Source organism: Eptesicus fuscus, chromosome 21, assembly GCF_027574615.1.
Source record: "Eptesicus fuscus isolate TK198812 chromosome 21, DD_ASM_mEF_20220401, whole genome shotgun sequence".
NCBI lineage: Eukaryota > Metazoa > Chordata > Mammalia > Chiroptera > Vespertilionidae > Eptesicus > Eptesicus fuscus.
The window spans coordinates 27,184,651-27,210,123 of NC_072493.1; the positions used below are offsets into that span (position 1 = coordinate 27,184,651).

At 54.8% G+C, this 25,473-nt stretch overlaps 2 protein-coding genes across 3 annotated transcripts; one reads left to right on the top strand and one right to left on the bottom strand.

The window, feature by feature from the left end:
• Window positions 1–7,639: 7,639 nt before the first annotated feature.
• Window positions 7,640–13,594, bottom strand: ADAD2 (adenosine deaminase domain containing 2). Its single transcript, XM_008139719.3, has 10 exons — window positions 13,147–13,594; window positions 10,152–10,292; window positions 9,773–9,823; window positions 9,557–9,682; window positions 9,288–9,438; window positions 9,037–9,204; window positions 8,663–8,913; window positions 8,328–8,571; window positions 7,912–8,032; window positions 7,640–7,825 (listed from the first exon to the last, which is right to left on the bottom strand). The coding sequence occupies exons 1-10, from the start codon at window positions 13,592–13,594 to the stop codon at window positions 7,721–7,723; spliced, it is 1,806 nt and encodes a 601-aa protein (XP_008137941.2). The 3' UTR covers window positions 7,640–7,720.
• A 2,149-nt stretch (window positions 13,595–15,743) lies between these two features.
• Window positions 15,744–25,472, top strand: TAF1C (TATA-box binding protein associated factor, RNA polymerase I subunit C). Of its 2 annotated transcripts, XM_028142898.2 has the most exons (15): window positions 15,744–15,839; window positions 18,278–18,472; window positions 19,712–19,793; window positions 19,995–20,092; window positions 20,168–20,257; window positions 20,355–20,428; window positions 21,035–21,273; window positions 21,417–21,533; window positions 21,604–21,721; window positions 21,808–21,879; window positions 22,033–22,168; window positions 22,343–22,486; window positions 23,191–23,365; window positions 23,452–23,589; window positions 23,668–25,472. In XM_028142898.2, the coding sequence occupies exons 2-15, from the start codon at window positions 18,335–18,337 to the stop codon at window positions 24,678–24,680; spliced, it is 2,634 nt and encodes an 877-aa protein (XP_027998699.2). In that variant the 5' UTR covers window positions 15,744–15,839; window positions 18,278–18,334; the 3' UTR covers window positions 24,681–25,472. The 2 variants fall into 2 exon arrangements, with proteins under 2 accessions (XP_027998699.2, XP_027998701.2); XM_028142900.2 differs by lacking the exons at window positions 15,744–15,839; window positions 18,278–18,472; window positions 19,712–19,793; window positions 19,995–20,092; window positions 20,355–20,428 and having other exon boundaries at window positions 20,236–20,257.
• The last annotated feature ends 1 nt before the right edge of the window (window position 25,473 follows it).

Genomic DNA, 25,473 nt, shown 5'->3' on the forward strand with positions numbered 1-25,473 from the left:
GTCTCTTTAGTCTCCTGTGATCTAAACCTGTCCCCCTTTCTTTGACGTAGATGACATTGAGCTTCTGGATGCATATACACCCTCCTTAGTAATAGAACTGCTCCGTGACTCCTCGTGCTTGGATCGAGGCTGGTCATTCCCGGACAGGCGCTGCATTCGTGAGGTTGTGTCCCTCTCTGGGTATCACAACCGGGGACACCATGCTCTCTCCAGTGACAGATGAGCCCCTTATTTAGGAGGTAACCCCAGGAGACTCTGGCAGGGAGTGGAGAGCGAAAAAGGGAGGGAGAGCTGGCATTCCAATAAGAAACAAAATTAACTTCTGCTCCTGTGCAGGCCACACAGAACCTGACTGAAGGCCGGGTGTGTGCAGGTCAGTCACCTCGGGCAGCCTCTGTGAGAAGAGAGTGTCTGCCCGGAAGGTGAGCTAGTCCCTGAGACTCAGAGCAGGTGACCTCTTTCCACCTGCCACCAGGAGGGGACCCTGCCAGCTCAGGACCCTGCCTCATATTCATAGATTCTTAGAGCTAAAAGTACCGTTAGGGTCACCAGGCCCAATCTGCCCATTTCACAGTTGTGGACACAGAGGCCCAGGGAGGGGACTTAATGTGGCAAATCACACAGCCAGGGGTGGCAAAGCCAGGACTCACCCAGCATTTGACATTTACCCCAGGGGCACCTCCAGGAACACAATGTCGGTTAAAAAGAGAATGAAACCAAGGACGCCGCAGGCTGTCTCCCGGGCCCTGTGGCTCCTCCATTATCTGAAGCAACTTTGGCTGAGGCTGCACAGAGCCGGGCCCTGCCTCAGCGCAGCCTGCTCTAGACGTCACATGGAGAATGTGTGACAGTCATTCACCTTTGCTGTAAGGGGGCTGGAGCCAAGGAAAAGGGAACAAATTTGGGCGCCCTGAGCTAAAATTAGCCAATCTTTCTATTCTGAAGGCTTCCCTGGTACTCTGCCAATGACCAGCTTGAAATAAGATACCCTGGAAAGTTCAGTTTCACCTGGCACCTTCCTAACTAATCTGCTGGAGAGCAACCCTCCACCCCCCACCCCCCCCACCCCCCCGCAACACTAAGAGAACATTAAACAATATTAAGAAGTGATGTTGTGGCCTCTCTGGTATATTGGGGCAGGTCTAATGGCAGGGCCTGCTGGGCCTGACCTTGGGATGTGGGAAGAGGTGAGAGGATCCCCTAAATGAGAGGTGGCAGGGGTCAGGGGTCTCCTATCCCAGGGCCACCGCCAAGTCAGAAGTTAGGAGGGGCAGTTGTTGCGTTCTGGGGCAGTATTTCTTAAGTGCCTGCCATGTGCCAGACCTTGTTCTAGCTCAGGGAGACAGTAGTTAGCAAGACAGATGCTAACTAGCTTGGCTGAGGCTGCACAGAGCCCAGCCCAGCCCTGCCCCTGGCGGTCTGCTCTAGATGTCACGGGGAGGATGTGCGACTGTCATGACTCACCTTTGCTGTGAGGGGGATGGGAGGAGGGAGATCCGCAGGCAGACCACAGATAAGTCCAGAAGGAAATAAACAGGTAAGTCCTAGGAAGGAAGAGGGCAGCGTGGGAGTAACCATACGTGGAAGCCGAATTTGAACAGGCTTCTGAGGTTGCAATGGATTTGCCAACATCTGGCTCCTCTTCCAGTCTCCCTGCAGGTAGGGGAGGCAGGGCCGAAGTTCTGGTCATGGGGATGTGGAAACACCCCTGCATGATCCTCTACACCAGTGGTTCTCAACCTTTCTAATGCCGCGAGCCTTTAATACAGTTCCTCATGTTGTGGTGACCCCCCCAAGCATAAAATTATTTTCGTTGCTACTTCCTATCTGTAATTTTGCTACTGTTATGAATCGTAATGTAAATATCTGTGTTTTCCGATGGTCTTAGGTTACCCTGCTAGCGACCCACAGGTTAAGAACCGCTGCTGTAGAGCCTAAGACCATCGGAAAACACAGATATTTACATTACGATTCATAACAGTGGCAAAATTACAGTTATGAAGTAGCAACGAAAATAATTTTATGGTTGGGGGTCACCACAACATGAGGAACTGTATTAAAGGCTCGCGGCATTAGAAAGGTTGAGAACCACTGCTCTACACTCTCCCTCCCGCAAGTTGCATGCAGACTCAAGGAATACTCAAAGCCCAAAGGCAGGGCCAGTGAGCCACATCCAGCCCGGTGTCTGTGTTGTAAGTGAAGTGTTCCTGAAACACAGCCAGGCCCACTCAGGCGGATATTGCCTATGGAGCTTTTGGGCTGCACCGGTAGAGCTGAGTCGTGCAACAGAGACTGTCATGGCCTTCAAGCTGGAGATATTTACTCTGGTGCTTTGCAGAAGTTTGCCGGCCCAGCCCTAAGAGCAACGGAGCCACAACATGCAAGTAGCTGCATCCCGAACTTCTGCATGCTGATCACCTGCATCAGTGGATTGTACAAGCAAGAGAACCCTTCTCCTGTGTAAGCCACTGACACTGGGGGATTGTGTGTCGCAGCAGTTGGTCCACCCCCCCACCTGCACCCCACAAAGTGCTCGTTTCCTGTAGAAGCTTCCAAAGTCCTTCTGGGGCCAGACATCCCCTGGCCACTAGCCCTGGTGGGGTGAGGAGCCTGGCTCTCCCACCGTCTTGGGGAGAGCCAATCTGTACCCAAAGTACAACAGCAAATCTCCACGGGGAAAACGTGCACCGAACCCATCACCAGCTCACCCAGAGCAGGGCCAACGTCCATGTGTGACGTCTTGTTAGCAGACACTTGCTCTAGGCAATGAGCTATTTCCTTTTCATGATGACCCAGAACCATCACTGTTCAGTCCTATAAACGTGTCTAAAAGTCACCAGCCTCCACCCCCAGCCCATTTCTACCTTCAGTGGCAGGGCCGGGCACACAGTAGGTGGGCAGTAAATGCAAGTGCCCCTCCCTTCCCAGGAAGGTTCCTTTCCCCTCATCTCACCAAGTGCCCCCCGCGTGCCAGCCACCATGTCAGTCCCAGGGCAAGGTGGTGAACAGCAAAGCTGACAGTTTCATCCACAAGGAGGCTGTGCCTGCCTGCCCATCCAGCTTCTCAGATGCATACACAAACGCTCGCATTTAATTCCTGTGTCTGAGCTAAAGACACTGGGATCTTTAGAAAGTGAAGTAACCAACTCCAGGCTCACCCTGGAGAGCACTAGGATAAGCCAGCAAGATGAATCTAGGGAGTCAGAGGGGGACACTGGGTGAGGCTGCGGAAAGGGGATGAGGTGTCGAGGCTGTGATCCACGGGGCTGCCGGGTCCCACAGTGACAGCAGGGCATGCTGACGTTTTCCCAGATTCATTCTTCATTCACTCATCAACAAGTCTTTATCATGCTAGACACTTTTTCAGGCATGGGGGGGTTAGGCAGGGAGCAAAACAGACAAGGAATAAAGGAATAGGCAGGGTAGGGGTGGGACTGCCAGAGTGAGGGGTTGCAATTTTGTCAAAGGTGGCCTGGAAGGCTTTTCTAAAGCCATGACATTTGAGTAAATCCTGAAAGAGTGAAGGGAGTGAGGCCTGTGGATCTCTGGAGGAAATGCTTTGGGAAAGAAGGAAGAGCAGGTGCAAAGGTCCTGAGCAGGAATGTGTTTGGTCCTTTAACGGATGGTTTGGGGTACAACACATCTGGTGTAGGGGAATTGAGGGAGTGAGAAGGAGGTGAGGTCAGGGACCAATAGGAGACAGAGGGCAGGGCTCCCTAACGTGGTGGCAGACATGCAGCCTGTGTGGTGTCTGCTTGTGCTCCCCTCCTGGCCGTGTGGTGCTCCCTGCAGTGCCCGGTCCTTCCCGGCTCCATGTGGGAAAGCCCACTGACCACTGCTAATGCCATTCTCACCTCCGTCCTTTTGGTAATAGATCCCACCCGGATTGCAGCTAGATACCATTTCCCAGCCACTGCTGCAGCTAGGTGCAGTGTGTAACCAAGTGTGGACGGATGGGCACGTGAGCAGAGAGATGTGGGGGACCTCTGGGTCATGTCCTTCGAGTGGAGGCCACCTTCTCTTGAGGTGAGGATGGTGAACAGTCATCCAAGGGCTGATCGCCTCTGGACCATTGTGAAGAACAAATTCTAATGAAAGCCAGAGTGTGTGGCTTTGTCACAGCATCTCAGCATGTACCCAATGTTGTTGTGTGTTTTTATTGGTTTATGGAGAGGAAGGGAGAGGGAGGGAAGGAGAGAGAAACATCCACATCAGAGCGAAACATTGATGGGCTGCCTCCTGCATGCCCCCGCACTGGGGACTGAACATGCAACCCAGGCATGTGCCCTGACTGGGAATCAAACTGGCAACCTTTCAGTGTATGAGACAACACCCAACCAACTGAACCACACTGGCCAGTGTTTGCGTGTGTGTGTGTGTGTGTGTGTGTGTGTGTGTGTGTGTGTGTGTGTGTTTTAGAGAAACATCCATTTGTTGTTCCACTTATTCATGCATTCATTGGTTGATTCTTGTATGTGCCCTGACAGGGGACTGAAACACAACCTGGGTGTATGGGGACAATGTTCTAACCACCTGGGCTGCTGGCCAGGGCATACCCAAAGGTTTTTTAAACTGTCATTTCACCACGGAACATGAAGCAGAGGGACAATTTACAGAGCAGACCTTCTCTCTCCAGACTCTCACTACGTTTTCCCTAGGTCTTACTGACTGCTTCTACAGGGCAGAGAAAAAAGGGCACAATAAAATGGAAATTTTCAAAATGTCTTCTAAAACTCGAATTTTAGAATAGGGTTACTATTTTCTCCCTGTAACCCCCTCCTATAAAGAGGAAATCCTATAAATCACTACTTTCCCATTCATTGCTTGTCTGCCAGGCATCTCTACTTTCCCATTCACTGCTTGACTGCCATAGTCCTGTGTGCTCTCAGCTCCCATTCCCATTCATTGCTTGACTGACATAGTCCTGTGTGCTCTCAGACCCCACAGGAGGGGATGGGAGCTGAGAGCACACAGGACTATGGCAGTCACTGACTGAGGACTGCCAAGAGCCAGGAACAGTGCTGGGCCCACGGACCAGCTCATCTGTCCATAATGCTGTGGCTACGCATTTGTGACCCACTCACATTTGCTAGATGGGAAAACTGAGGCTGGGAAAGGTGGAGTGGCCCCTGGGGCTCCTGGGTAGACAATGCTGCTCAGCGGTGAAGACCACACGGCAGAGGGACTGCATGATGCAGCGGGTGCCCGGGGCCCAGGAGAGATCCCCAGGGCTCAGCGCTGCAGGGAACAGAACAGGGGAGTGCTGGCACAGGCTTCCTGGAGGAAGCAGCATTTGAGTTGTGCCCAGCCAGACTGCATCTCCTCTTGATTTAGATTTGCCAGTGTTGGCAACACTTCACCCAGAGGGGATCAGGCCAGGAGACACTAACAGACTCTCCGCTTCAAAAGCAGTGCTCAGCATCACTCTGCAGGAGGAAATAAGCTGAGTCAAGGGAACTGAGCAAATACTGTGTAATGGGGACTGTCTGGGGAGGAAAGGAATGGACGGGCAGATTTATGCAAAGTGGGGACAAATATAACTTCCTTGGCAGAACACAGCAGAGTTTATGTCATTTTGAAAAACTTGTTTACCCAGTGATTATGTGATTAATGAATATCAAAAGGCTCATTGCATAAAAGTGCAGTTTGAATGGCTGTTATATTTCTAGATTCGGTTGTAGTCACCCTTGCAGCACAAAAAGTAAATCAACTTAAATTATCTCCTGGGGAAAATAATGTGTAATAAATGAGCTAATCAATAGGTTTGGGAGTTTTAAAAATCCTCTCCATCCCTGAAAAACATAACCACAAGAAACATCATTTCAAGGTTGGCCTTAGAAGTTGTTTTAAACAGTAAATAGTAAACCAGTGCTCACCTGGCTTTTGAGACCCTCCCTCCTGGTTCAAACTTCCCTCCCCCTGCTCCTCCCCCAGGCCTTTGCACATGCACACTCCCCAACACCCGTCTTGCTCCTCCGGCCTGGACTCCCCTCTCCCGCCCTCCCACTGGCCACTTCCTCACCCGCTGCATCTCCCACCTCTGGCCAGGAAAGAGCAGAAGTGAGAACATCAAGGCTAGAAGGGAACTTTAGGAACCAGCATCCAGTTCTCGTTTTACAAAAGAGGTTGGGGTTCTGTCCAAGGTCACAGAAGCAAACCCAGCAGCAGCCCAGGCAGTGATGGGACCGAGGGCTGGAAGTAGATGCCTGCGTGGGAACTGCAGCCCCACCTGACCCGTGCTCTTCTGGAAGTCCCTGGCTGCCCTGTGAGTCTCCTCAGCTGTGAAATGCAGCTACCCTTCAGAGTTGGCGGGAGGCTTCGCTTCTCAGAGCTGCCATACAAGGTCTCGCAATCTGGGTGCCTTCAAACAAGACATTTCTTTTTTTTTTTTAAATTGAATTCATATTTAATAATTACAGGCACCATGCCCCCCCTTCCCCCTGCCCAGGCAGCAACAGGGGTGGTGCAGGGGCTGGGGCATATGCCCCCAGCAGCGAGGACGGCAGTCCCAAGAGTGATTTTCAGAAAATAAAAAAAGGACCCCAGGGGCAAGCAGTGGTGCCCCCAAGACACACCAAATTTCAAGACTTTATATATAATATATCTCTGTGTCCCAGGGGGAGGAGAGGGACACCTGGCAGCATCCTGGAGGGGGGCCCCAGGCCAAACAAGACATTTTTTTCCCACAGCTCTGGAGGCCAGAAGTCTGAAGTCAAAGTGCTGGAAGGGCTGGTGACGAGGAACAGCCATTCCATGCCTCTGCCCCAGCTTCCTGTGTCTCCAGGCATTCCTTGGCTTTGACAGCATCCCTTCCATCTCCGCCTCCCGCTTCACATGGCCGTCGATGTGTCTGTGTGTCTCCTCTTCTAAGGGCCCCTGTCATTGGATTCAGGGCCCACCCTAATCCAGTATGACCTCACCTTAACTAATTACACCTGCAAAAACCTTGTTTCTCAGTCAGGTCACTTTTACAGGTTCAAGTAAACACGAATTTGGGGGACACTCTTTACTTCAGTACACCCGCAGGGCTCCAGGCCCTACCCACTTGCAGAAACCCTGGGGACCTTAAGGGCAGGGACTGGGGCTGCTCTCTGCCCAGGGCCCCGCCTTCCCCCCTGACTGGGGACTAATTGCCCACACCATCCAGGCACCCTTCAACACGGGTGCTCACACCCATGAGGCTTGCTCCACCAGAGGCAGGGGGGCCCAGGAGTAGGCACCTCCCTTCTCTACCACTTGTCTCAGGTCAAGCCCTGGGAAAGGGAGGGAGGGGGCAGCCTCCATCACACCTGAAGAGGATATGCTCCCACACCTCTGCCGACAGTCTGGACCACACGGCACAGCCTCAGCCTCCCCAAGCACACAGGCTGGAGGCAGGGGGAGCCACGGCTGGTGCAGCGAAAAGGCAGTTCTGTGAGGAGGAGATCCCATGGGCTTCTCTTCATAAATAGAAGGACCTCTGGCTACCCCTCCCTCCAAAACAGCCAACAACACATGGGAGGACCAGACACAGCTTCTTTATTCAAGAAAGAGCTTCTTTATTCAAGGCCAAATCTGCAGCAGTCTCCACTGCTCCGCCATACCAGGCAGGCCCCTCCCTCCAACCCCAACTTCACGCTGTGCACCCACCATTCTCCCCCAACCATCCCCCTCCCCCAGAAATAGCATTCCTCCAGTGGTGTCCAGCTCAGCTCAGGACCTCAGCCCGGGGAAGTCTGTTTCAATTCCTGAATTTGCCCACCAATGGCTTCGAGGGCCAAGCCCCCAGGCCCTGCTGTTCCAGGAGGAGGGACAACTGCTGGCGCGCTTCCTGGTAGGGCCCAGCCTAGGGTGGGAGATGAGAGCGGTGGAGAGAGGGTGCTTGCTAGGGGTGCAGGAGAAAGAGGGCTGGGGGGCAGGGAAGGAGCTGACCTTAGCCTCTTCATAGGTCTTCAAGGCCAGGAGGTGGGACTTGCCGAGAGCTTGGGCAGCCTGGCGGAAGGCCCGGAGAAAGGCTGCCTTGCAGAGGCGAGAGGGAGGCCCTCGGGCAGCACTGGAGGTGGAGAGAAAGGAGGTGAGGTCAGAGGGGGGAAAAGATGGACTGAACTAGCAGGTCTGCACCATGGCCCTCACGCCATCTTTCATGTGATGACAATCTCAGGGGTGTCAGGGGATGGCACAGGGTGGGTGACAGAAGCCCGGCGTGGTCACACTGCTGTAAGAGGCTGCGCTGGGATTAGAACCCAACCTGTAACTAGATGCGTGCTCTTATCCCACAGCAGGGGGATGGGGATCCCTCCCCACCAGGCCTTTTCATCGCCCCCCACCCCCCTACAGGCCCTTCTCACTCAGCTTTCACACGTCCGGTAGTCACATCCACAACCTCGACATCAGGGTCCCCCAGGCACCAGTTGAGGCTTAAGTCATGGCAGGTGTTGGAGGTAGGGTTCAAAGGAGCCACAGGGGGGCCCCCAAAGAGGTGTAGCATGGTACGGGTGTAGGGAGGTGGCAGGCGTGACCCCGAGACCCTGTCCAGGTTGGGCCGGGTGTGGATGGCACTGCTCAGAGTTGGGGGGTCATGGCAGGGGTCAGCTGAGGAAGCAGAAGGCACAGACAGGGTCTGAGTCCCCACCCTCCCCACCCAGAACCCACCTTCCACCCTCAGGCCCCTCAGGGTCCTCACCCAGGACTAGGCTGGTGGCATAGAGGGGAGGCAGGAAGTGGGCCAACAGGGCACCACCCACCCCCAGCACGGTCCAGCGTGACAACTTGTCGCTGGCTGAGAGGCAGCCCACGTGGGTGTCCCGGACCGTGGGGGACAAGTAGCACACAGGCTTCAGCTCCCCTCGGATGTGGGCCTGCAGGCGGAAGGGGGCGCTGTGCAGCAGGCCGCTCTCAAAGGACCGTGATGGTGGCGTTGGCGGTGGGGGGAGGCTGCAGAGGCAGGGGAGGAAACAGGACGTTGGACACCACAGTCAGGACCGCTCTTCTGACCCCACCCAGCACTGCCCTTCCCAACCCATTACCCCAAGGGACCCCATGGGGGCTCCCACATACTAGATGTCGTGAGCAGCTCCCTTGGGGGTATTGCTGATGTAGAAGTGTATGAAGATTCGGGGCTTGAGGACGAAGGGGAACCCAGGCCCGGGCTGGGGGGTCAGCACAGACTGCTCCCTGCCCTTGGGACCACCCTGTGTCGCCAGCAAGAGCTGCCGATACAAGAATCTGGAAGAGACAGTAAAGGCGCAGCTGGGAGATGCCGCTCCTGACCGGGCCGCTGCAGGGTGTCCCCCTGGCCCATCCTTCACCTCAGCAGGGCCCGGCGGGCGATGACCAGGCCATGGCAGTCGTGGAGCTGCCGGCCTGAGAACTCCAGCCAGCCAGCGCAGCAGCTGCTGCCCGTGCCCAGTGCCACCAGCTTGTAGATCTCCTTGGTATGGCTCCTGGCACCCGGGACCTCTGCGAGAGGAGAAAGCAGAGACAGTCGGCCTAAGCAAGGCAGGGCCCATGGGGCCTGAGGTGGGGGGCAAGGGAGGTTAGGGGAGGAACGGGAGGGGGGTGGCAGGGCAACCCCTACCTTTCTCCAGGATGACAGCAGCCACAGTCCCCTTACAGGCCCAGTATGGTGAGGTCTCATTCACCAGGCGGTCAAAGCCAGCGCTGACCACAGCTGCGCAGCGCTGCTCGTGGGTCAGGATGTTCTCTGCACATGGGGGAGAGGGCAGAGGTGGGGGACCCACAGGCCATGCCCCTCCCCTCACCACAGGGGTCAGGTCAACAGGAGCCCACCTACCTACACTCAGGTCGCTGGGTGGTGAAGGCTTGCTGGGGGCCTTTGGGGACTCTGGAAGAGAGACAAGGGGATGGGTCGCCATGGGTGCCGGGGTCTGCCCTCTTCTCCTTTGTCCTTCAGGAAGCCAAGGGGTTCCATTGTTGGGTGGGGTCATCTTCCTGAAACCAATTCCTGGCTGCCCCTCTAGCAGGCCCTGCCCCCTGGATGGGCAGGCTTCAAAGGACATTAGTGCAAGGATCAGTTCACATGCCCCTCCCCAGCTCCCTACTGGCCTGGTCCTAATGCCCAATGGCCTCTGCAGCAACCCAGCCTACCCACACACAGGGTTTCAGCCCCCACCCCCAGCTGGGGCTCAGTCACCCGGTTACTGACCCCTTACCTGGGCCCTCCAGCTGGCTCTGGATGTAGTTGAGGGCAGAGAGAGCCGCCTGCTGCTTGGCCTCCTCCTTGTTGTTGGCAATGCCCACGGGGCAGGCCACCCCATCCAGTTCCGCACACACAGAGAAGGAGAAGCAGGGGTCTAGGGAAGGAGGCGGCTGTGAAGTGGTGCCCTGCACTTCATGTCTATCCTGGGCCCTTTCTGGGACATCTGCCCCACCTGAGCCGCAGCTCTGACATCGGACACCCTGGTGGCCAGCCGAGGAGACAGGCTGCCGACTCCTGCGTGCCTTGGTGTGCTGGGCCATCATCACTCAGAGGATCCTCACAGCCCCGCTGAAACAAGTCTGAAAGACCCCGTTTTACAAAGGGCAGGCCGTGTGCCAGGACCCAAATCCAGGGCCGTGCTGCTCTCGGATGATGGCCTGAGCACAGAGCACCCACTGCCTTTCCGCAGACACATGGCTCTAGTTCTCTTCTACGTTTGAAAGTTTCAACTAGCAAACCCTATCGTTTCAGGTGTTACTTATGACACAAACGAGACATGAAAATCCTACAACTGGGATCACTTGGTTAAAGGGCATACACTTATGTCAGTTCATGGTGGTTGCTGGTACTCGCTGCTAAGCTGTTTCCCAAAAGGACTGCTGTTTTAGAAGAGAACCCCATCTCAGCACTGCTCACTAGCCTCAGATTCACCTACTTTAAAAGGGCATCAGGAATGCAACTGGTAGATGCAGAAGGAAGGCTGGCATCAGAAAACCAACACACAGCAGCCAGCACAGTAGTAAACAAACCTGGCAACAATCATTATTAAAAATAAGGTGACAGTGTTATAGGGAACAAGATATTCAAATCATCTCCAGATGCTGCCCCTCACACCCCACTCCCCTCACCCCCCATGACTGGTTAAGCACAAAGGGAAAGTGAAGACACCTGGTGGACACTACCCGAGTCAGGCCCTCCCAGCTAACACTGCCAGTGGTGGAACACACAGATCACAGGCCTCCTGATGGGATGTCCGGCCCATGCGCACCTGCCTACAATGTGTAGCTTCAACCCAATCCTGAGGAAAAAGACAAACCCCATTCTACAGAACAACTGGCCCAGACTCCTCAAAACATCAACGCCCTGAAGACAAAGAGACTGAGGAACTGTTTCAGATCAAAGGAGATTCAAGAGGCGTGACAGCTACATATGATAGTTCATGCTGGTTTGTGGGGGGGGGGGGGGGGGGGAGGCCATTTTTGGGACAAGTGGAAAAATCTGAATGGTAGTCAGGTAATGGTATTTTATCAATGTTAAATTTCTAGAGTTAGATCACTGTACTGTAGTTATAAAGATAATGTCCTTATTCTTGGGAAATACATACTGTAGTATTTAGGGGGTGAATTAACTTTCAGATTGTTCAGAAAAAAATCAATGTGGTTATTTCTATGTAAAGAAATACAAAGAAAAGAGAGAAAGAGACATACACAAACAAAGGTAGAGAAGCTGGGTGAAGAGTTTACAGGAGTTCTTTTATACTATTCTTTGAAATTCTGTCAAAATAGAAAATAAAAATAACTGACTAAAAACCGTGCCTAAGCATGTAAACAATGGACAGGGGACCTTAAGCAGAAGGGAAGGGAAGGGCTCAGGCTCTGAAAACAGGCTTCCTGGGTTCACACTGTGCCCTGCAGCTACAGCCTCTGGCCTGTCTGCCCACCTGTAGAATGGTGGTAACAGTACTGTACCGCCCTTACACAGTGTGAGGACTCAGTGAGTTAAGGTGCCTGGGCCACCATCCAGAACTCATGAATGTTAGCTATTATCATGTGTGTTGAATCTATCTTCTGTATACATGATGCTCTGGCAGTTGGACCCTTGATCCTATAGAGACCTCCCCTTCTAGGGCTACCAAATCCTAGAGATAGCAAATGACTCCCTGTGAGCACACCTCTGATAGAGAAACTAACCAATCCAGACCTCACACCCCAACCATCAAACTCCTCCTCGAGCTAATAGTCCTCATTCTCTAAATCACCCAGGGCCAGACACCACACAACTAGGGACCACTAGAACCCGTAAACTTCGGGTCTCGCCTCCTTACTCAATCCTAAGCTTTCTTAGCATACCTACATTGCCTCGACCATTCCTTCCAGAGAAAACTCCAGTAAAGGCGCTGGGCCCTGCTCTTCCCTTCCCTCTTCCGCCTCCTGACCCATCCCGATCCCTTCCCACATAACCCTGTGTAGGGAGCTGTGCCTCGCATTTGTAGGATCTGTATTTACTTCTTTCATGACAATCATTTTCATGTCTGCCGTCCTACCATACCTGATTAAAACAAATCCCAGATACATTTTTAATACCTTATCTCTTTCTGAGCTGTTCATTTGGGGTTCTCTTAGTTTTACAAGAGTTTCCAACAGTTTGAGGAATGATTCTTTTGCTATCTCCTAAGAATGCACTGGCTTAAGGTTGGGAACCTGAACTTGGGAGCTGGCGTATTGTTCTGTGTGTCTGTTTGATTCAGGAGTAGGCGGATGCACTGAGGAAGAGAAAATGACGTAGTAATGATTATATCCCTGTGCAGTGTTCCCATTACCAAGCTGTTTGATAAAGTCTTTAAGTCAGGGGCTGGCCTCCAATGTATCTCCAATGCTGGGATGGCAACTGTAATTGCATGTAATCGGCCTTCAAAAAAAGTGTGCTCAAAGGCTAGGTAGCTTGAGGCACGTCCTTTAACCTCCACAAGCTTCAGATGGGGATGATGTTCACCCTGCCCAGACCTGCCAGTTAGATGTTCAGTGTAGCTGATGGTCCTAGCACCATGCTGCTCACAGCCATGTGTGTAGGTGGGAGGCGAGGGGTGGGGGATGGAGGGGGAATGCGGGGTGCGGGGGGGAGCGGGGATCAGGGTTCGGCCTCAGGTCCCAGGCTCAGGCTCAAGGTTCCCCTTGCTTCATCTGGAGTTGGCCTCGGACGTGCTGCCCTCCCAGGCCACCGGGCCTCACCTGCCGTCTGGTCCTCTCGGAAGATCAGGGAGACTCCCAGGTTGGCCGCGTACTGTGTGAGCAAGGCCACGGCCTGGCCAGGCGGCAGGTCTTTGAGCTGCAGGCCCAGCTGTTGGGCCGCCTTCGTTAAGTCCCCAGCGAGCCCTGCAGGGGGGACAGAGAGCCTCGGGAAACTTCCCATCTGTCCCCCCAAGTCTTCCGGTGCCTGAGCCGTCCCCAGCCCTCCGACTCCGGCCCTTCCTAAGGGCCCACCGACCCCCGCCGCGGAGGCCTGGGCCTGCCCACCCCCCTCATTGTCCTCCATGCTGGGGACAGGCGGCGGCTCCCAGGAGTCTTGGCCCCGGCTGGCGGAAGGACGCCTGGGGCTGATCTGCAATGAAGCTGCCAGGCGGAGCTTCCTGCGGCCCCCGTCATCAGCGCCTGGTGCGGTGCTGGCCGCCGAGGCCATGCCGGATGCGAGGACAGTGGGCCGATTTTGCCGCTCGCGCCGTTTTACACGACCCAGGCGCCGCCCACGTGTGGGGCACGTGATGCAGCGTACAGTGCGCCTGCGCGGCGAGAGCCCGCCTGCTGCTGGCCAATGAGAGCCCACAGAGCTGAGGCGGACAGTGCGCCCAGCTACAGGCATGGCCAGGCTCCTGGGCAGTCGTGTCCTGGATGTGGATTCCACTTTGGGACAGAGCTTGGGGACGGGGTCTGGGTGCACTCTGCTCTGGGGTGGTCCTGCCCCCCCCCCCCCCCCCAAGTCCAGCATCCCACCTGGCTCCTGCGCAAGAATGTCCTGACACCAAAGCCATCACAGCAGCCCGCCCCCGAGCCACTTAGCTGAGCCTGGAGGTCCTCGTTGGATAAATGAAGGTGTTCTCAATTGAAGCAGTCCTGGGGCATCTTTAGAATGTACATTTTTATGTTATTTTACTTTTATATATTTTTTATTGATTTCAGAGAGGAAGAGAGGAGAGAGACCAGCTGCCTCCCACACACGCCTCTCCCACCCCCTGCCACTGGGGATCAAGCCCAACCAACGGGGCATGTGCCCTTGATGGCAATCAAATCCAGGACCCTTCAGTCCGCAGGCTGACACTCTACCCACTGAGCCAAACTGGCTAGAGCTAGGATCTACATTTTTAAACTGTGAACTGTACGCCTTCCTGCAGCCAACCACAAGTGCTCTCTAGCCAAAATTAAACATTTGGTACCCTACCCTTTTTTCCTTCCAAAGGGATTTTGAGTTGGCTTATAAAAATGCCATAGGCAGTAATCCTTTAAGATGAGGACTAGGGGTGAAGGAGAAATAACAAAAATAAGGTGAAATTAGGGATGAAGACAATTTACATATGGCCTGCTATGATGCAACACAATTGCTTGAAGGGAGCCGAAAATTTAACTGAGTCTTACAGGAGCCAGTGAATGGGGAAACAGTACCAATAACTCGGTTCACAGTCTGTAAGACTTGTTGCATTGTTGCTGCGGATTGCTACCTTTGGGACTGACAGTGCGAACAGGATTGTGGTGGTGTGGATACTGGGGGATATGAGAAACAGTTCCTGGTGGAACCAGGAATGCATGACCTGGGGAGAGCAGAGGTGGGGGGCTGGGTAGATTCCACCTCCTACAGTTCAGGGATTGGCACCAGGAAGAACAGTTCTGGCTTTGGGGTGGGGTTCAGAGTGAAGAATTAGGCCTAGGAGATAGGACACCAGCACAGCAGGTATTCAGAAATGGAATGATGGCTACCCAAAAAGATTTGAACAGTTTCCAAACCCAGAAACATCACCAACGGGAAACTGCATGAACAAATGGCAATATATTCATACAAGGGCAGTAAATAAAATAAAATAAAAAGAAACAAAATACCATTGTGTGCCCGACTTGGGTAAATCTCATTGGCATGTTGAATGAAAAAAAGCCAGACTAAAAAGAGTAACTTCTGCATAACTGTATTTGTATTAATTTCTTGAAACAAAATTAATCTATAGTGATAAAAGTCAGAATTGAGGTCACTTCTTGAAGGGGCTGTTGACTGGGACATGGCCCCAGGGAATTTTCTGTAGTAATGGGGGAATGCTCTCTGTCTTGAGCTGGGTGATGGTTTTTTGAAAAACTGTATGTCCAAAAAATTTTTAGTCACAAGTTTAAAGATCCTTCCACTACATTTTCACCAAAACTATGGCGATGCAGACTGAGCTTATTCCATTGGCTCCAAATGACTTCCCTACTTGTAAAGCCTGCTTCATAGGGTATAAGGACAATCATTAAGATTCCTACTGAGTAATCCAGTGCCTGGCTCATGGTAGGTGCGTAGTAAGTGTTTTCTGAGTGAACTGATTTAATACTCACAAGAATCCTGAGGAATAGGAGGTTAGTTAAGCGGAGGTGGAATGGCCTTCACTATTGGGGTTTAAGATGAGGTATTTCTACTGCCCAGGGCACTGCCGGCACTCCCGTTCCCCCTCCGCCCGGGAGGTGGCGCTGTGGGGCGCCCGTGAGGTCAGGCTGGGAGGCGGGACTTTCTGCCTCGCAGGGAGCTCTTCCGTCCCGGCCCGGAAGACCATTGAGCGCTGCTGTGGGTGTGATCCTGGGCGGGTTGCCCGAGCTACGGTGCTGCTTTTGGGCTCCTTGGCGTCACGAGGGTCGGGTGAGCGTCACGTGGAAGCCCATTTCCCAGACGGGCGCGGCGAAGTCGGGGCCACGTGAGTGCGCGCGCCGCGGGGACGGCAGGGAGAGGGGGTCCACCGCCGGGAGCGGTGTGGCTTTGGGGCGAGTCCCCCGACCTCTGCCGAGTGGGTTATTAGCCGCTGGCTTTACATCCTACAGAGATGTAAAGCGTGGCAGGAGCCGGCAGACTGCGCTGGCTGTGGAAATTCCGAGGCCTGGTGATGGAGGAGGGGGAGAGGTGGGTTGGGAGGACGGGCCGAGTAGGGGTGTGAGGGGATGGACCGCCCGGATCCCCGCACCCATCCCCTGCGACGGGCTCCCTTTTTGCCGCGTCCCGCGTGGCAGTGATGCAGCCTTGGAGGTCCGAAGGGACCCGAGAGCCACGGTTTGGTTGGGAAGCGGGGCTGCCTTGTCTGGGGGCTTTTCTGAGGTCGTAGGCTCCACCGACGCCCTCAGACTGCCCGGGCTTGTTTGAAGCGGTTAGGCCCCTTGCTCCTCTCGTTCATTTATTCCTGGGTTTGTTCCTTCAGCTTACTTGTACGGGTGGTTACCATGTAGCAAGTACCAAGACACTGGGGATAAATAAGTCCCTTTCCCATGGGGACTATTAGAGCAGCTTTTAATCAGACAGCTTCATCTTTAACTATGTAGTTTGCCCATAGCCAGCGTGTTCTGGGGGAAGCATGCAGGGTGTTGTGGGAGGATGGGGTTGGGGGAGCTGGGAGAGGCTTCCTGACTTGAAACCTAAGGGTGAGCGGGGTTTTGTAGGTGGGTAGGAAGGGCGCTGGCACTCATTGGAAGCAGATGGTGTGCAGAGAGGCCCTGTGGTGGAGAGAAGCCTGGTGAGGGAGAACCAAGAGGAGGTGGGGGTGACTGGAGCCCAGGAACTAGCGAGGAGTTAGAGACGTGGTGTGTGTGCTGGTTTATCAGGGGTGCAGCCCTCTGTGGGAGGCTTGGTTGCTCCTTAACTTGCCGTTGGTACAGTCAGTCCTATGGAAGCCAGTGTTTTTTCACAAGGACTCACTGAGCACCTCTTTGGTTCCTGCCACTGAATGACAGCAGCAACCCGACACCAGTCATTCAGGAATGAATGGGTAATTCAGGAATGAATCAGATACGGATCTGGCCCTCAGGGAGCTTGCGGTCTAGTGGAAGGGATAAGACGTTACATATAAGCCACAGTTAGAATGGGGCTGATATGCCAGAGAAACATATTCATTCATTTGACAAGTATTTACTGTGCCAGGTATTTTGCATGGTCACGAGGATTCATGGGTGCACGGAGCTCACAGGATAAATTGACAAAAATGCAGTGGCAGTTCCAAGGGGAAAGATCTGTGCTTCCTAAGACCGCAAGGCTAGTGTTTGCTTTTGGACACACCAGGGGGTAGCAGGGCAGAACCTGGACTTTGAATTGGATGGGGCAGTGGTCGGCAAACTCATTAAGTCAACAGAGCCAAATATCAACAGTACAACAATTGAAATTTCTTTTGAGAGCCACATTTTTTAAAACTTCTTCTAACGCCACTTCTTCAAAATAGACTCGCCCAGGCCGTGGTACTTTGTGGAAGAGCCACACTCAAGGGGCCAAAGAGCCGCATGTGGCTCACGAGCCGCGGTTTGCCGACCACTGGATAGGGGATCAAGCTGTTGGCCTCGGGCAAGTGGCTCTTTCCTGAGCCTCAGTTTCCTGAACTCCAAAATAGGGCAAATAGAAGAATACAATATGTAGTGCCATGTCTGGCAGACATTTGCAGTCAGTAAGGGAGCGCTACTATTATTTTTTATGTTAATTAAAAAAAGAGGGATGATGTGGCTACTTATACTTACAGAGCACTTTGTATTTAGCAAAGCTCTTTCACTAAGTTTATTTTTATTCAACACATAGTACATTTTCTGGAAGGAACTGTATTTGACAGAGAAATAAGTCTCCGTCCCTGGCTTTGGGGAACTTGAGTTAGCATTAAGAGTGTAGCGTGGAGTATAGGGCATGGGTAATCTACAAATATGTAATTAGAAAACCAACAGCTATGATAGAAGTTGACTTTATCCCCTACCACTCTTCTTGTTCGTTCAGTGGCCTCCTAGTTATTTCTCAAACACTTTCTGCCCCAGGACGTTTGCACTTGCTATTCTGCCAGGAACCGTCTTCCTAGTTGAGGTTCTGTCCCTCATTTTGTTCAGGCTGTGCCAAATGCCACCCTCTCAGGAAGGCTTTCGCTAGCTCCTGTGGCTACATCCACATCCTTGGCCCATTGCCATCCCCTCCCTCATGGTTGGTTAGTTGGTTTTATTTTTTAAAGAATAGTTATTGATTTTTAGAGAGAGAGGAAGGGAGAGGGAGAGACGGAAAGAAACATCGATGATGTGAGAGCTGCCTCCTGCATGCCCCCTACCAGGGATTAAGCCCACAACCCAGGCATGTGCCCTTGACCAGGAATCAAACTGGCAACCTTTTCACTCACTCTCCCAGGAACCCTGGAGGCCGTCGGTCAGATTCAGGCCTTTGAGAAGGCCCGTGTCTTCCAGGATGGACTTCCCCAGCTCCCTCCGCCCCACGTTGTTTATGACGGGCCCCCTTGGTCTGAGCGATGTCCCTGATACGTCCTTCATGTGCAGCTGGAGAGATGCCCTGACCCTGCCAGAGTCCCTGCCCCAGAACTCCGAGGTGAGGAGGGGTGGAGAGCCCTGCGGCTCCGGGGTGGGTACCTTCACTTGGCCTCTGTTTTCTAGCATTTACACCCGTTGGCAGGAGTATAGAGGGACATGTCTGCCAAGACACAGGCTGAGCCGGAATCCCCTCCTTTGGGGTCTATGGGATGACCTACCATCTACAGAGGGCTTACTGCGCAGGAGCTGTTGGCTTGCTCTTTCCTACCTCTCCCCAGACTCTCCTTCCCCTGTTTGCTCAACAAATACTCATTGAACAGGTGCCACAATGGGCCACATACCTCCTTAGGCCCTAGGAATCCAACATGAGTAAGTCGGATGTTATCCCTGCCCCCGTGCAACTTCAGGTTAGATGGAGGAAGAATAGACAAGTGAGCAGTCCACAGGACAGAATCATTACGAAGTGTGACAATAGCTTTGAACGGAACCAAAAATATGCTGAGACAGCACAGTGGGGATGAGGCAGGGAGGGGAGGGGAGACCTTCTGGGACAGCAAGGGCACCAGCTCTTTCCCTGGAAGCCTAAACCACCTGGCTGCTGCTTGGAGACAGGCCGGCCAAGGCTTACTCCAAGCAGAAGCAAGTGGGTATGAAAATTAAGGGATGGTGGGGGCCTGGGGAGGGTATAGTGGGACTTCCTCGACAAGGAAGGGCTTAAGTCAGATAATAGCACTTACTATCTGGTATCCTATTGCCAGATAATAAGATTTATATTAAAACCACTAGCCACCCTGACCAGTGTGGCTCAGTTGGTTGGGCATTGTCCCGTGCACCTAAAGGTTGCCGGTTTGATTCCCAGAAAAGGCTTGTCAACTCTTCCATCTCCTGTGTGTGTGAGCTGAGCCACCCCCAGCCCTGCAGTGGGGAATGGGGTGGCCTGTGGGTGTCTGAACTAAGTCGATGAGATGTCCTGAGTGGAAATGAGAATCAGGTAGGATTCCGGTCAGCCAGTAATGGTTCAGGGGGCTCCTTTGAGAGCCAGTGCAGCCTGGAGGTCAAAGGCACAGACTGTAGTCAGGCTTTCTGGGTTCAAGCCCAGCCCTTCTCTTTTCTGGCTGCTGTCTGGGACAAGTGACAGCCTCCCTGTGCCTCCATTTCTTCATCAGTAAAATGATCATTGTACCAACTCGGCAGGCTCCTTGTGAAGATTGTGTTAATAAAAGACAAGTGCTGGCGACAGTGCCTGTCCTGGGAGTGCACTCACTGCTATATTGTTGTCATGGTTACGTTTCCACAGAATGGGGCGCCACACTTGGCCAAGGGCCTGCTCTGGGAGCCGGACACCCCTGGACCCCTTCCCTTGCTGCCTCCTGGTCCAGGTAAGGATTTTGGTCCTTGGGGGTCCTCTCCCAAGCTGCTCCCCTGTCGCTTCTGTCCTCCATTCCTCCCTGAGCCTTCCCTCTCCCTGCTAATGCCCTCCACCCTTGGGTACCTCCAGTCACCTGGGACATGTGGCCCCACTTCTGGGCTCTTCCCAGTCCCCAGGACTGACCCCTTCCCTAACCTTACTCTTCTCTCAGATCCCTGGGACCCTGGCCTGACTGCCCAGGACCTGCTTTTCCGGGGAAGTCCCAAGTTCCGGAGACAGCCCCAGGCTGTGCTAGACGTTACTGAACAGGTGAGTGGCCCCACAGTGGACAGCGCTGTGTGGCTGGAGCTGTGCCTAATGACCTGGTGTCCTCTCCTCCCGCAGTTCAGCCGGTTCCTGTGGGACCATGGTGACATAGCCTTTGCCTCCCTGGGGAAACTGATGCTGGAGAATTTCAAACTGGAGGGAGCACGGGTGAGTAACCCTGGTCGGCCAGGAGAGGGGCTCCCATTTCACATCTCACATCAGGGTGAGCCTTAGGGTGCAAGCTTGACAAGGCCTTTCCATGCAGAGCTACTCTAAGAAGAAGACAGTGGTCAGTGTGAAGAGGATACTCGAGGACCTCGGTGGACACCAGCCCTGGGGGCAAGTGGCTAGTGAGAAAGGATGGGGTGGGTAGACGTAGCTGGTGGTGAGGATATGGAAGGTACTAGACATAGAGGGATCCAAGTTTCCATCACAGTTGCTCCCCACCCTGTGTAATCAGGAGCCATGATACTCATACAAAACTCCCAATTCCACTAGCCTAAGGGGATATGGGAATTTAAATTCATGGGCTGCAGGCATGGCTGCATCCAAAGTTTTAAATAATGTTTGAAACGGGGCTCTGTCTCTTTATTTTCTCATCCACTTGCCTCTGCCTGGCTTAATTCCTAGGCGGTTTCCAAGTGCAGCAAGATGGCTTATGATTCCAAGGAAAGAGCCAGTGACTTTTCCCGAGGCACCATTAGACGTCCCAGGAAGGGTGTTGCTGGTTGGCTTGGGTGTTGTGCCCATCTGTGAGCCAATCGCTATGGCTGGGGTGATGGAGTACTCGAGTGGCCAGGGCACAGGAATAGGGTGGGTTGGTTCCTATAGGAAGAAATTCTCGGTAGATTAAAAATGTGTCTACTGCACCTGACCTCTCTGGGAATGGTACCCAGTCCTCATCACCGCTACAGCCTGATCCTCCTGCCATCCTCTTGTCCCCAGGTGTCCCTGGGCTTACTTCAGCCACCGACAGCGCCGGTTCTCCATCCTCGGGGACCCAATCCTGGGCAAGTCAGTGTCGAACCTCCTGGGAGAACTGCTATATGAGGAGCTGGCGATGCGGTGGGAGCAGCTGCTCCTAGACGATGCTTTCACTGGAGGCGCATTGGCCTGGCTGCCCGGAAGGACACCCCGGGTCAGGCAGCTGGTCTACCCTGCAGGAGGTGCCTTGGACAAGCTGTGTATCCTTTCTTGCTGGGCAGGATCCCAGCCGGCTCCCTCTGGCGGAGGAGGTGCTCTTGGCATGGTCCAGGGGAAGGGCAAGGAGTTGGGGGGCCCTGCAGTGACTCAAGCTCATAGCACTTATCCTTAGCGAGAGGCCCAGATTTCCAAGAGGTCCGTCTGACCCCAGGCAGCGACCCTCGGATCCTTGGGAACCCTGGCCACATTCAGCTCCGGGGACCTGTCCGGCAGGTGGTGACCTGCACCGTGCAGGGAGAATGTAAGACCCTTAGCTACTTCCCTCCCCGCTGACCTGCTGCCTGACCCTGACCCTCTCCATCCCTCCTCAGCTCTGTTGGCTGTCCGTTCTGATTACCACTGTGCCCTGTGGAAGGTCAGCAGGCAGGGGCGGCCAGCCCCCCTCCAGGTGCTAAAGGTTGAGAAGGGGGCCACGGGGATCAACCTCAGGTAGGGGGCTGAATTGGGCTGGTTGGCAAAGAGATAGGCATGGGAGAAGGGGGTGGCATAGTATTAATCACACTTATGCCCTGTAGCCCTCACCTGCCCGGGGAGTTGGTTGTCTGCAGCCGTTCGGGAGCCGTCTGTCTGTGGACACCCCACGACGGGTAATGCCCTTTCCCCAAAAACTTTCCACCCCACACACAGCTTCCCCTGAACTGCAACCCATACTTCCCACACAATATGTCCTGGACCCAGGGCCAGGTTGCCACGCATCTCCCAACCCCACCTGCCTATCCCCCCACCCATGTCTCCGCAAGGCTTCGGCAAATCTACAAGGATCCTGAGACCCTTGTATTTCGGGACCCGTCTCCTTGGCGTTGGGCAGACTTCACCGCCCACCCTCGGGTTCTAACTGTGGGTGACCGCACTGGAGTGAAAATTATCGACACTCAGGTGAGGGCTGGGGGATTGTCACAGGCTCAGCAGTGGGATAGTGCAAATACATGGGGTGGGGGCTGGCAGGGGACCTCCCCCAGGGCATGAAAAGCAGCAGGGCCAGGGAATCCAATAGACGGGTGGTGCCCTAAGCCTCGGACTGTGGGAGGGCTGACCTGGCTTTCTCCCCAGGGCCCGCCAGGCTGTGGTTTGCTGCTTTTCCGTGTGGGTGCAGAAGCATCATGCCAGAAAGGGGAACGTGTCCTGCTAACCCAGTACCTGGGGGAGTGCGGCCCCGATTCTCTGCAGCCCACACTGCATCTCATTTGTACCCAGGTGAGTGCCACCTTCCCCCTCCTGTCCCTCGTGCACTGTCTCAGCCAGTTACTAGAGAGGGTCCTGGGACAACTAACTGCAGGTGAAGTAAGAGTCACAAACCCTAATGAGTCTGTGGCTGAAACATGCTAACTGGCAGGTGGGTACAGCCTCCCGGGGGTGACATCTGGGCAGGGCTTTGAGGGGCCGGTGGAGATGGGCCAGGTGAGGAGGAAAGGCATGGAGTGGGGAGCAGTCTTTGCAAAGCTGGACAATTCCCCCTGTGCTCAGGAAAGGGGAGGAGGTCCGGGGGTTCCTGAGGGTCTGGCCCCCACCACACTGCGTGCTACACACACACACACACACACACACACACACACACACACACGGCGTTAGTAGGTGTGTCAAGCATGGGTTCCAGGGTCTGGTGAGTCAGGAGAGGGCTGGGTGAAAGCCAGGTGGGTTTCTGTGTGACGAGACTCCTCCACACCTCTCCTGAGATCCCTTCTCCCAGCTGTGCCATCAGGATGAAAGATGGTGCTAACCACTTGGGAAATGCTCCTGTGTGGGTCTGGGCACATGAAGGTGGAGAGGTGGTCAGGGCCAGACACAGTCCATGACCACTTGGGGGTTCGCACTCATCCTGAGAGCCACATGGGGCCACATCAGACCCTCTTTTCCATCTCAGTTATGTCCCTCTGTCTCGATTCTGCTTGGGCCTCCAGTTCTCACTCTACCTGATGGATGAACGCCTCCCCTTGGTGCCCATGCTGAAGTGGGACCACAACCTCCCCTCGGCCCCCCTGCTGGCCCGGCTGCTGCCTCCACCCCGCCCTGGCTGCGCCCGGCCGCTGCTCCTCGGAGGCCAGGGCGGGCAGCTGCAGCTGCTGCACATCACAGGTGAGGTCCAGTGAGGGCAGGAGGGGCGTGGAAGATGGGCAGGGCTGGAGCCTGGACAGGACCTCAGCTGCCTGTCCTTCTTCCAGGGGAGGGGGCCTCCACGCCCCGGCTGGCAGGGCCCCCCCAGTCTCTCCCTTCCAGGAGCGACTCCCTCTCCGCATTCCCCCTGCTGGAGCCCAGGAGTCAGTGGCAGCTGCAGGAACGTCTACAAGCGCCAACCATAGGTGTGCTGGGCTGAGGGAGTGAGTCTGGGGGGCTGCACCCCTGCCAGGCCTTGGAGTCACTGTCATTTCTGTCTTCAGGTCTGGCTGCCACCATCCTACCCTCTTCCCCCACACCAGTCCTGTCGCTCTTCCAACTCTCAGCGGCTGGAGATGTCTTCCACCAGCGCCTCCACCTCCGGGAAGACCCTGGGCCTCCCAGTGACCCCGGGCCCAACTGCCATGCCCCCACGGCTTCCTGGAGCCCCCAGGCCACTGCTTGCTGTCGCAGGTGGCTGAAGGCCCTGCTGAAGGTGCCACCGGCTCCCCCTGTGTGGGCCGCACCCACCTTTTCCCACCGCCGTCTGCTGGGCTTCAAGGAGCAGCAGAAAGTTGAAGGCAAAGTGCAAGAGGGTCTCCGGGCGGCCATGGCCCAAGGGCGGCTCCTGCAGCAGAGGGACCTGGGCTCGCTTCCCACAGCAGAGCCACCACCGGGCCCTAAGCCGGGCCCCCAGGATGAACTCAGTGAGCGATTGGAGGCAGCCTGGGAAGGCCCGGTGACTGCCTGGTGGGAGCAGCAGCAGGACAGGACCTCCAGGCCCAGGAGGCAGCTGAAGCGGCCCAAGCGTCGAATGCAGCTGTCCAATACCTTCTCCTCGCTCAGCGGCCACCTGGACCTCTCAGGTGCCACCAGCCCCCCTCACAGCCCAGACTGGATGTCCCCTGTGTTGAGGCCTCGGTCCCCAGTGTCGAGGCCTCAGTCCCCAGTGACCTTGCCCTCCCAGGAGTTGACCCAGGATCTGTGGGCCCAGGGCATCCCCTCAGAGCGGCAGCAGACCCTTCGGGACTATATGGCCAAGCTACCTCTTCAAGGGAACACCCCAGAAGGTGCCTCTGCATCCCTCTCCCAGATCTCCAGTACCCAGGCCACCCCCTCCACACAGCGGACCCTCCGGGACTGCACAGCTGAGCTGCCACCCCACAGGGACACCCCAGAAGGTGCCACTGTGCCCTCCTCCCAGACCTCCAGCATCTGGGCCACCCCCTCCAGGCAGCAGGTGCGCGTCCTCTCTGGCTCTCAGCCACACCGGAAGAAGCCGCGCATGGGCTTCTGAGGGCCCGGGAAGCTGCACCCCACCTCTGGGGAGCCCCTGGTCCCGGACCAGCTGTGCCTTCTGTGACTGAAACTTCGGGAATGGAGAGGGAACAGTCTCAGGGTGCAGTCCTGCTTCCTGACTGCCACTGTGATGGGAGACATCCAAACGTGACTTGGAGCCAAGTAGGAGGAATAGGAACAACAAAACCATAGTTTCTCCTTTTCCTGGGGATACTTCCAGAGCCGGGTTGACGGCCCCAGCGGTCCTGTCCTGAGGGTCTGTCGTCAGGAGGCAGCACTGTGCTTGATGCGGGGGCTCCAGTCAGGTCCTGGGCTCCGTCTCATGCAGGCTGTGTCCCGTGTCCCCTAGTCAGCTCCTCGCCGTGGTCGGGACAATGAAACGAGACACTGAGGAGCTGCTGGTGTTCAGTGGGTGTGGGCAGCTGCTGTGGGCTCGGTTGTGTGTGCTACGCAGTTTCTCCCAGGAGCTGATGTTTTGTAGAGGGAGACACTTTGGACCCATCTTTAGGGATTGAATAAACTTGTCGCCTGAGTTTTGAATGATCAAGTTTCTAGGACTTGGAGGTATTCACTTACGTTGTTTTTTGTGTCTAATGCATAACGTTTATTTCCCCAAAGCTCTGTAGCTGGTGGGAGGTTGTGCTGTCCTGTGAGGAAAACACCCACCTGAGATTTCACAGGACTCGGATCTGCTCCAGATTAATCACACGTGGGGAGAGGAATGGCCTTATCTCGGGGTATCTGATGAAATGGCTCACGTCACTCGCGCAGATATTAAATAATTGACAACA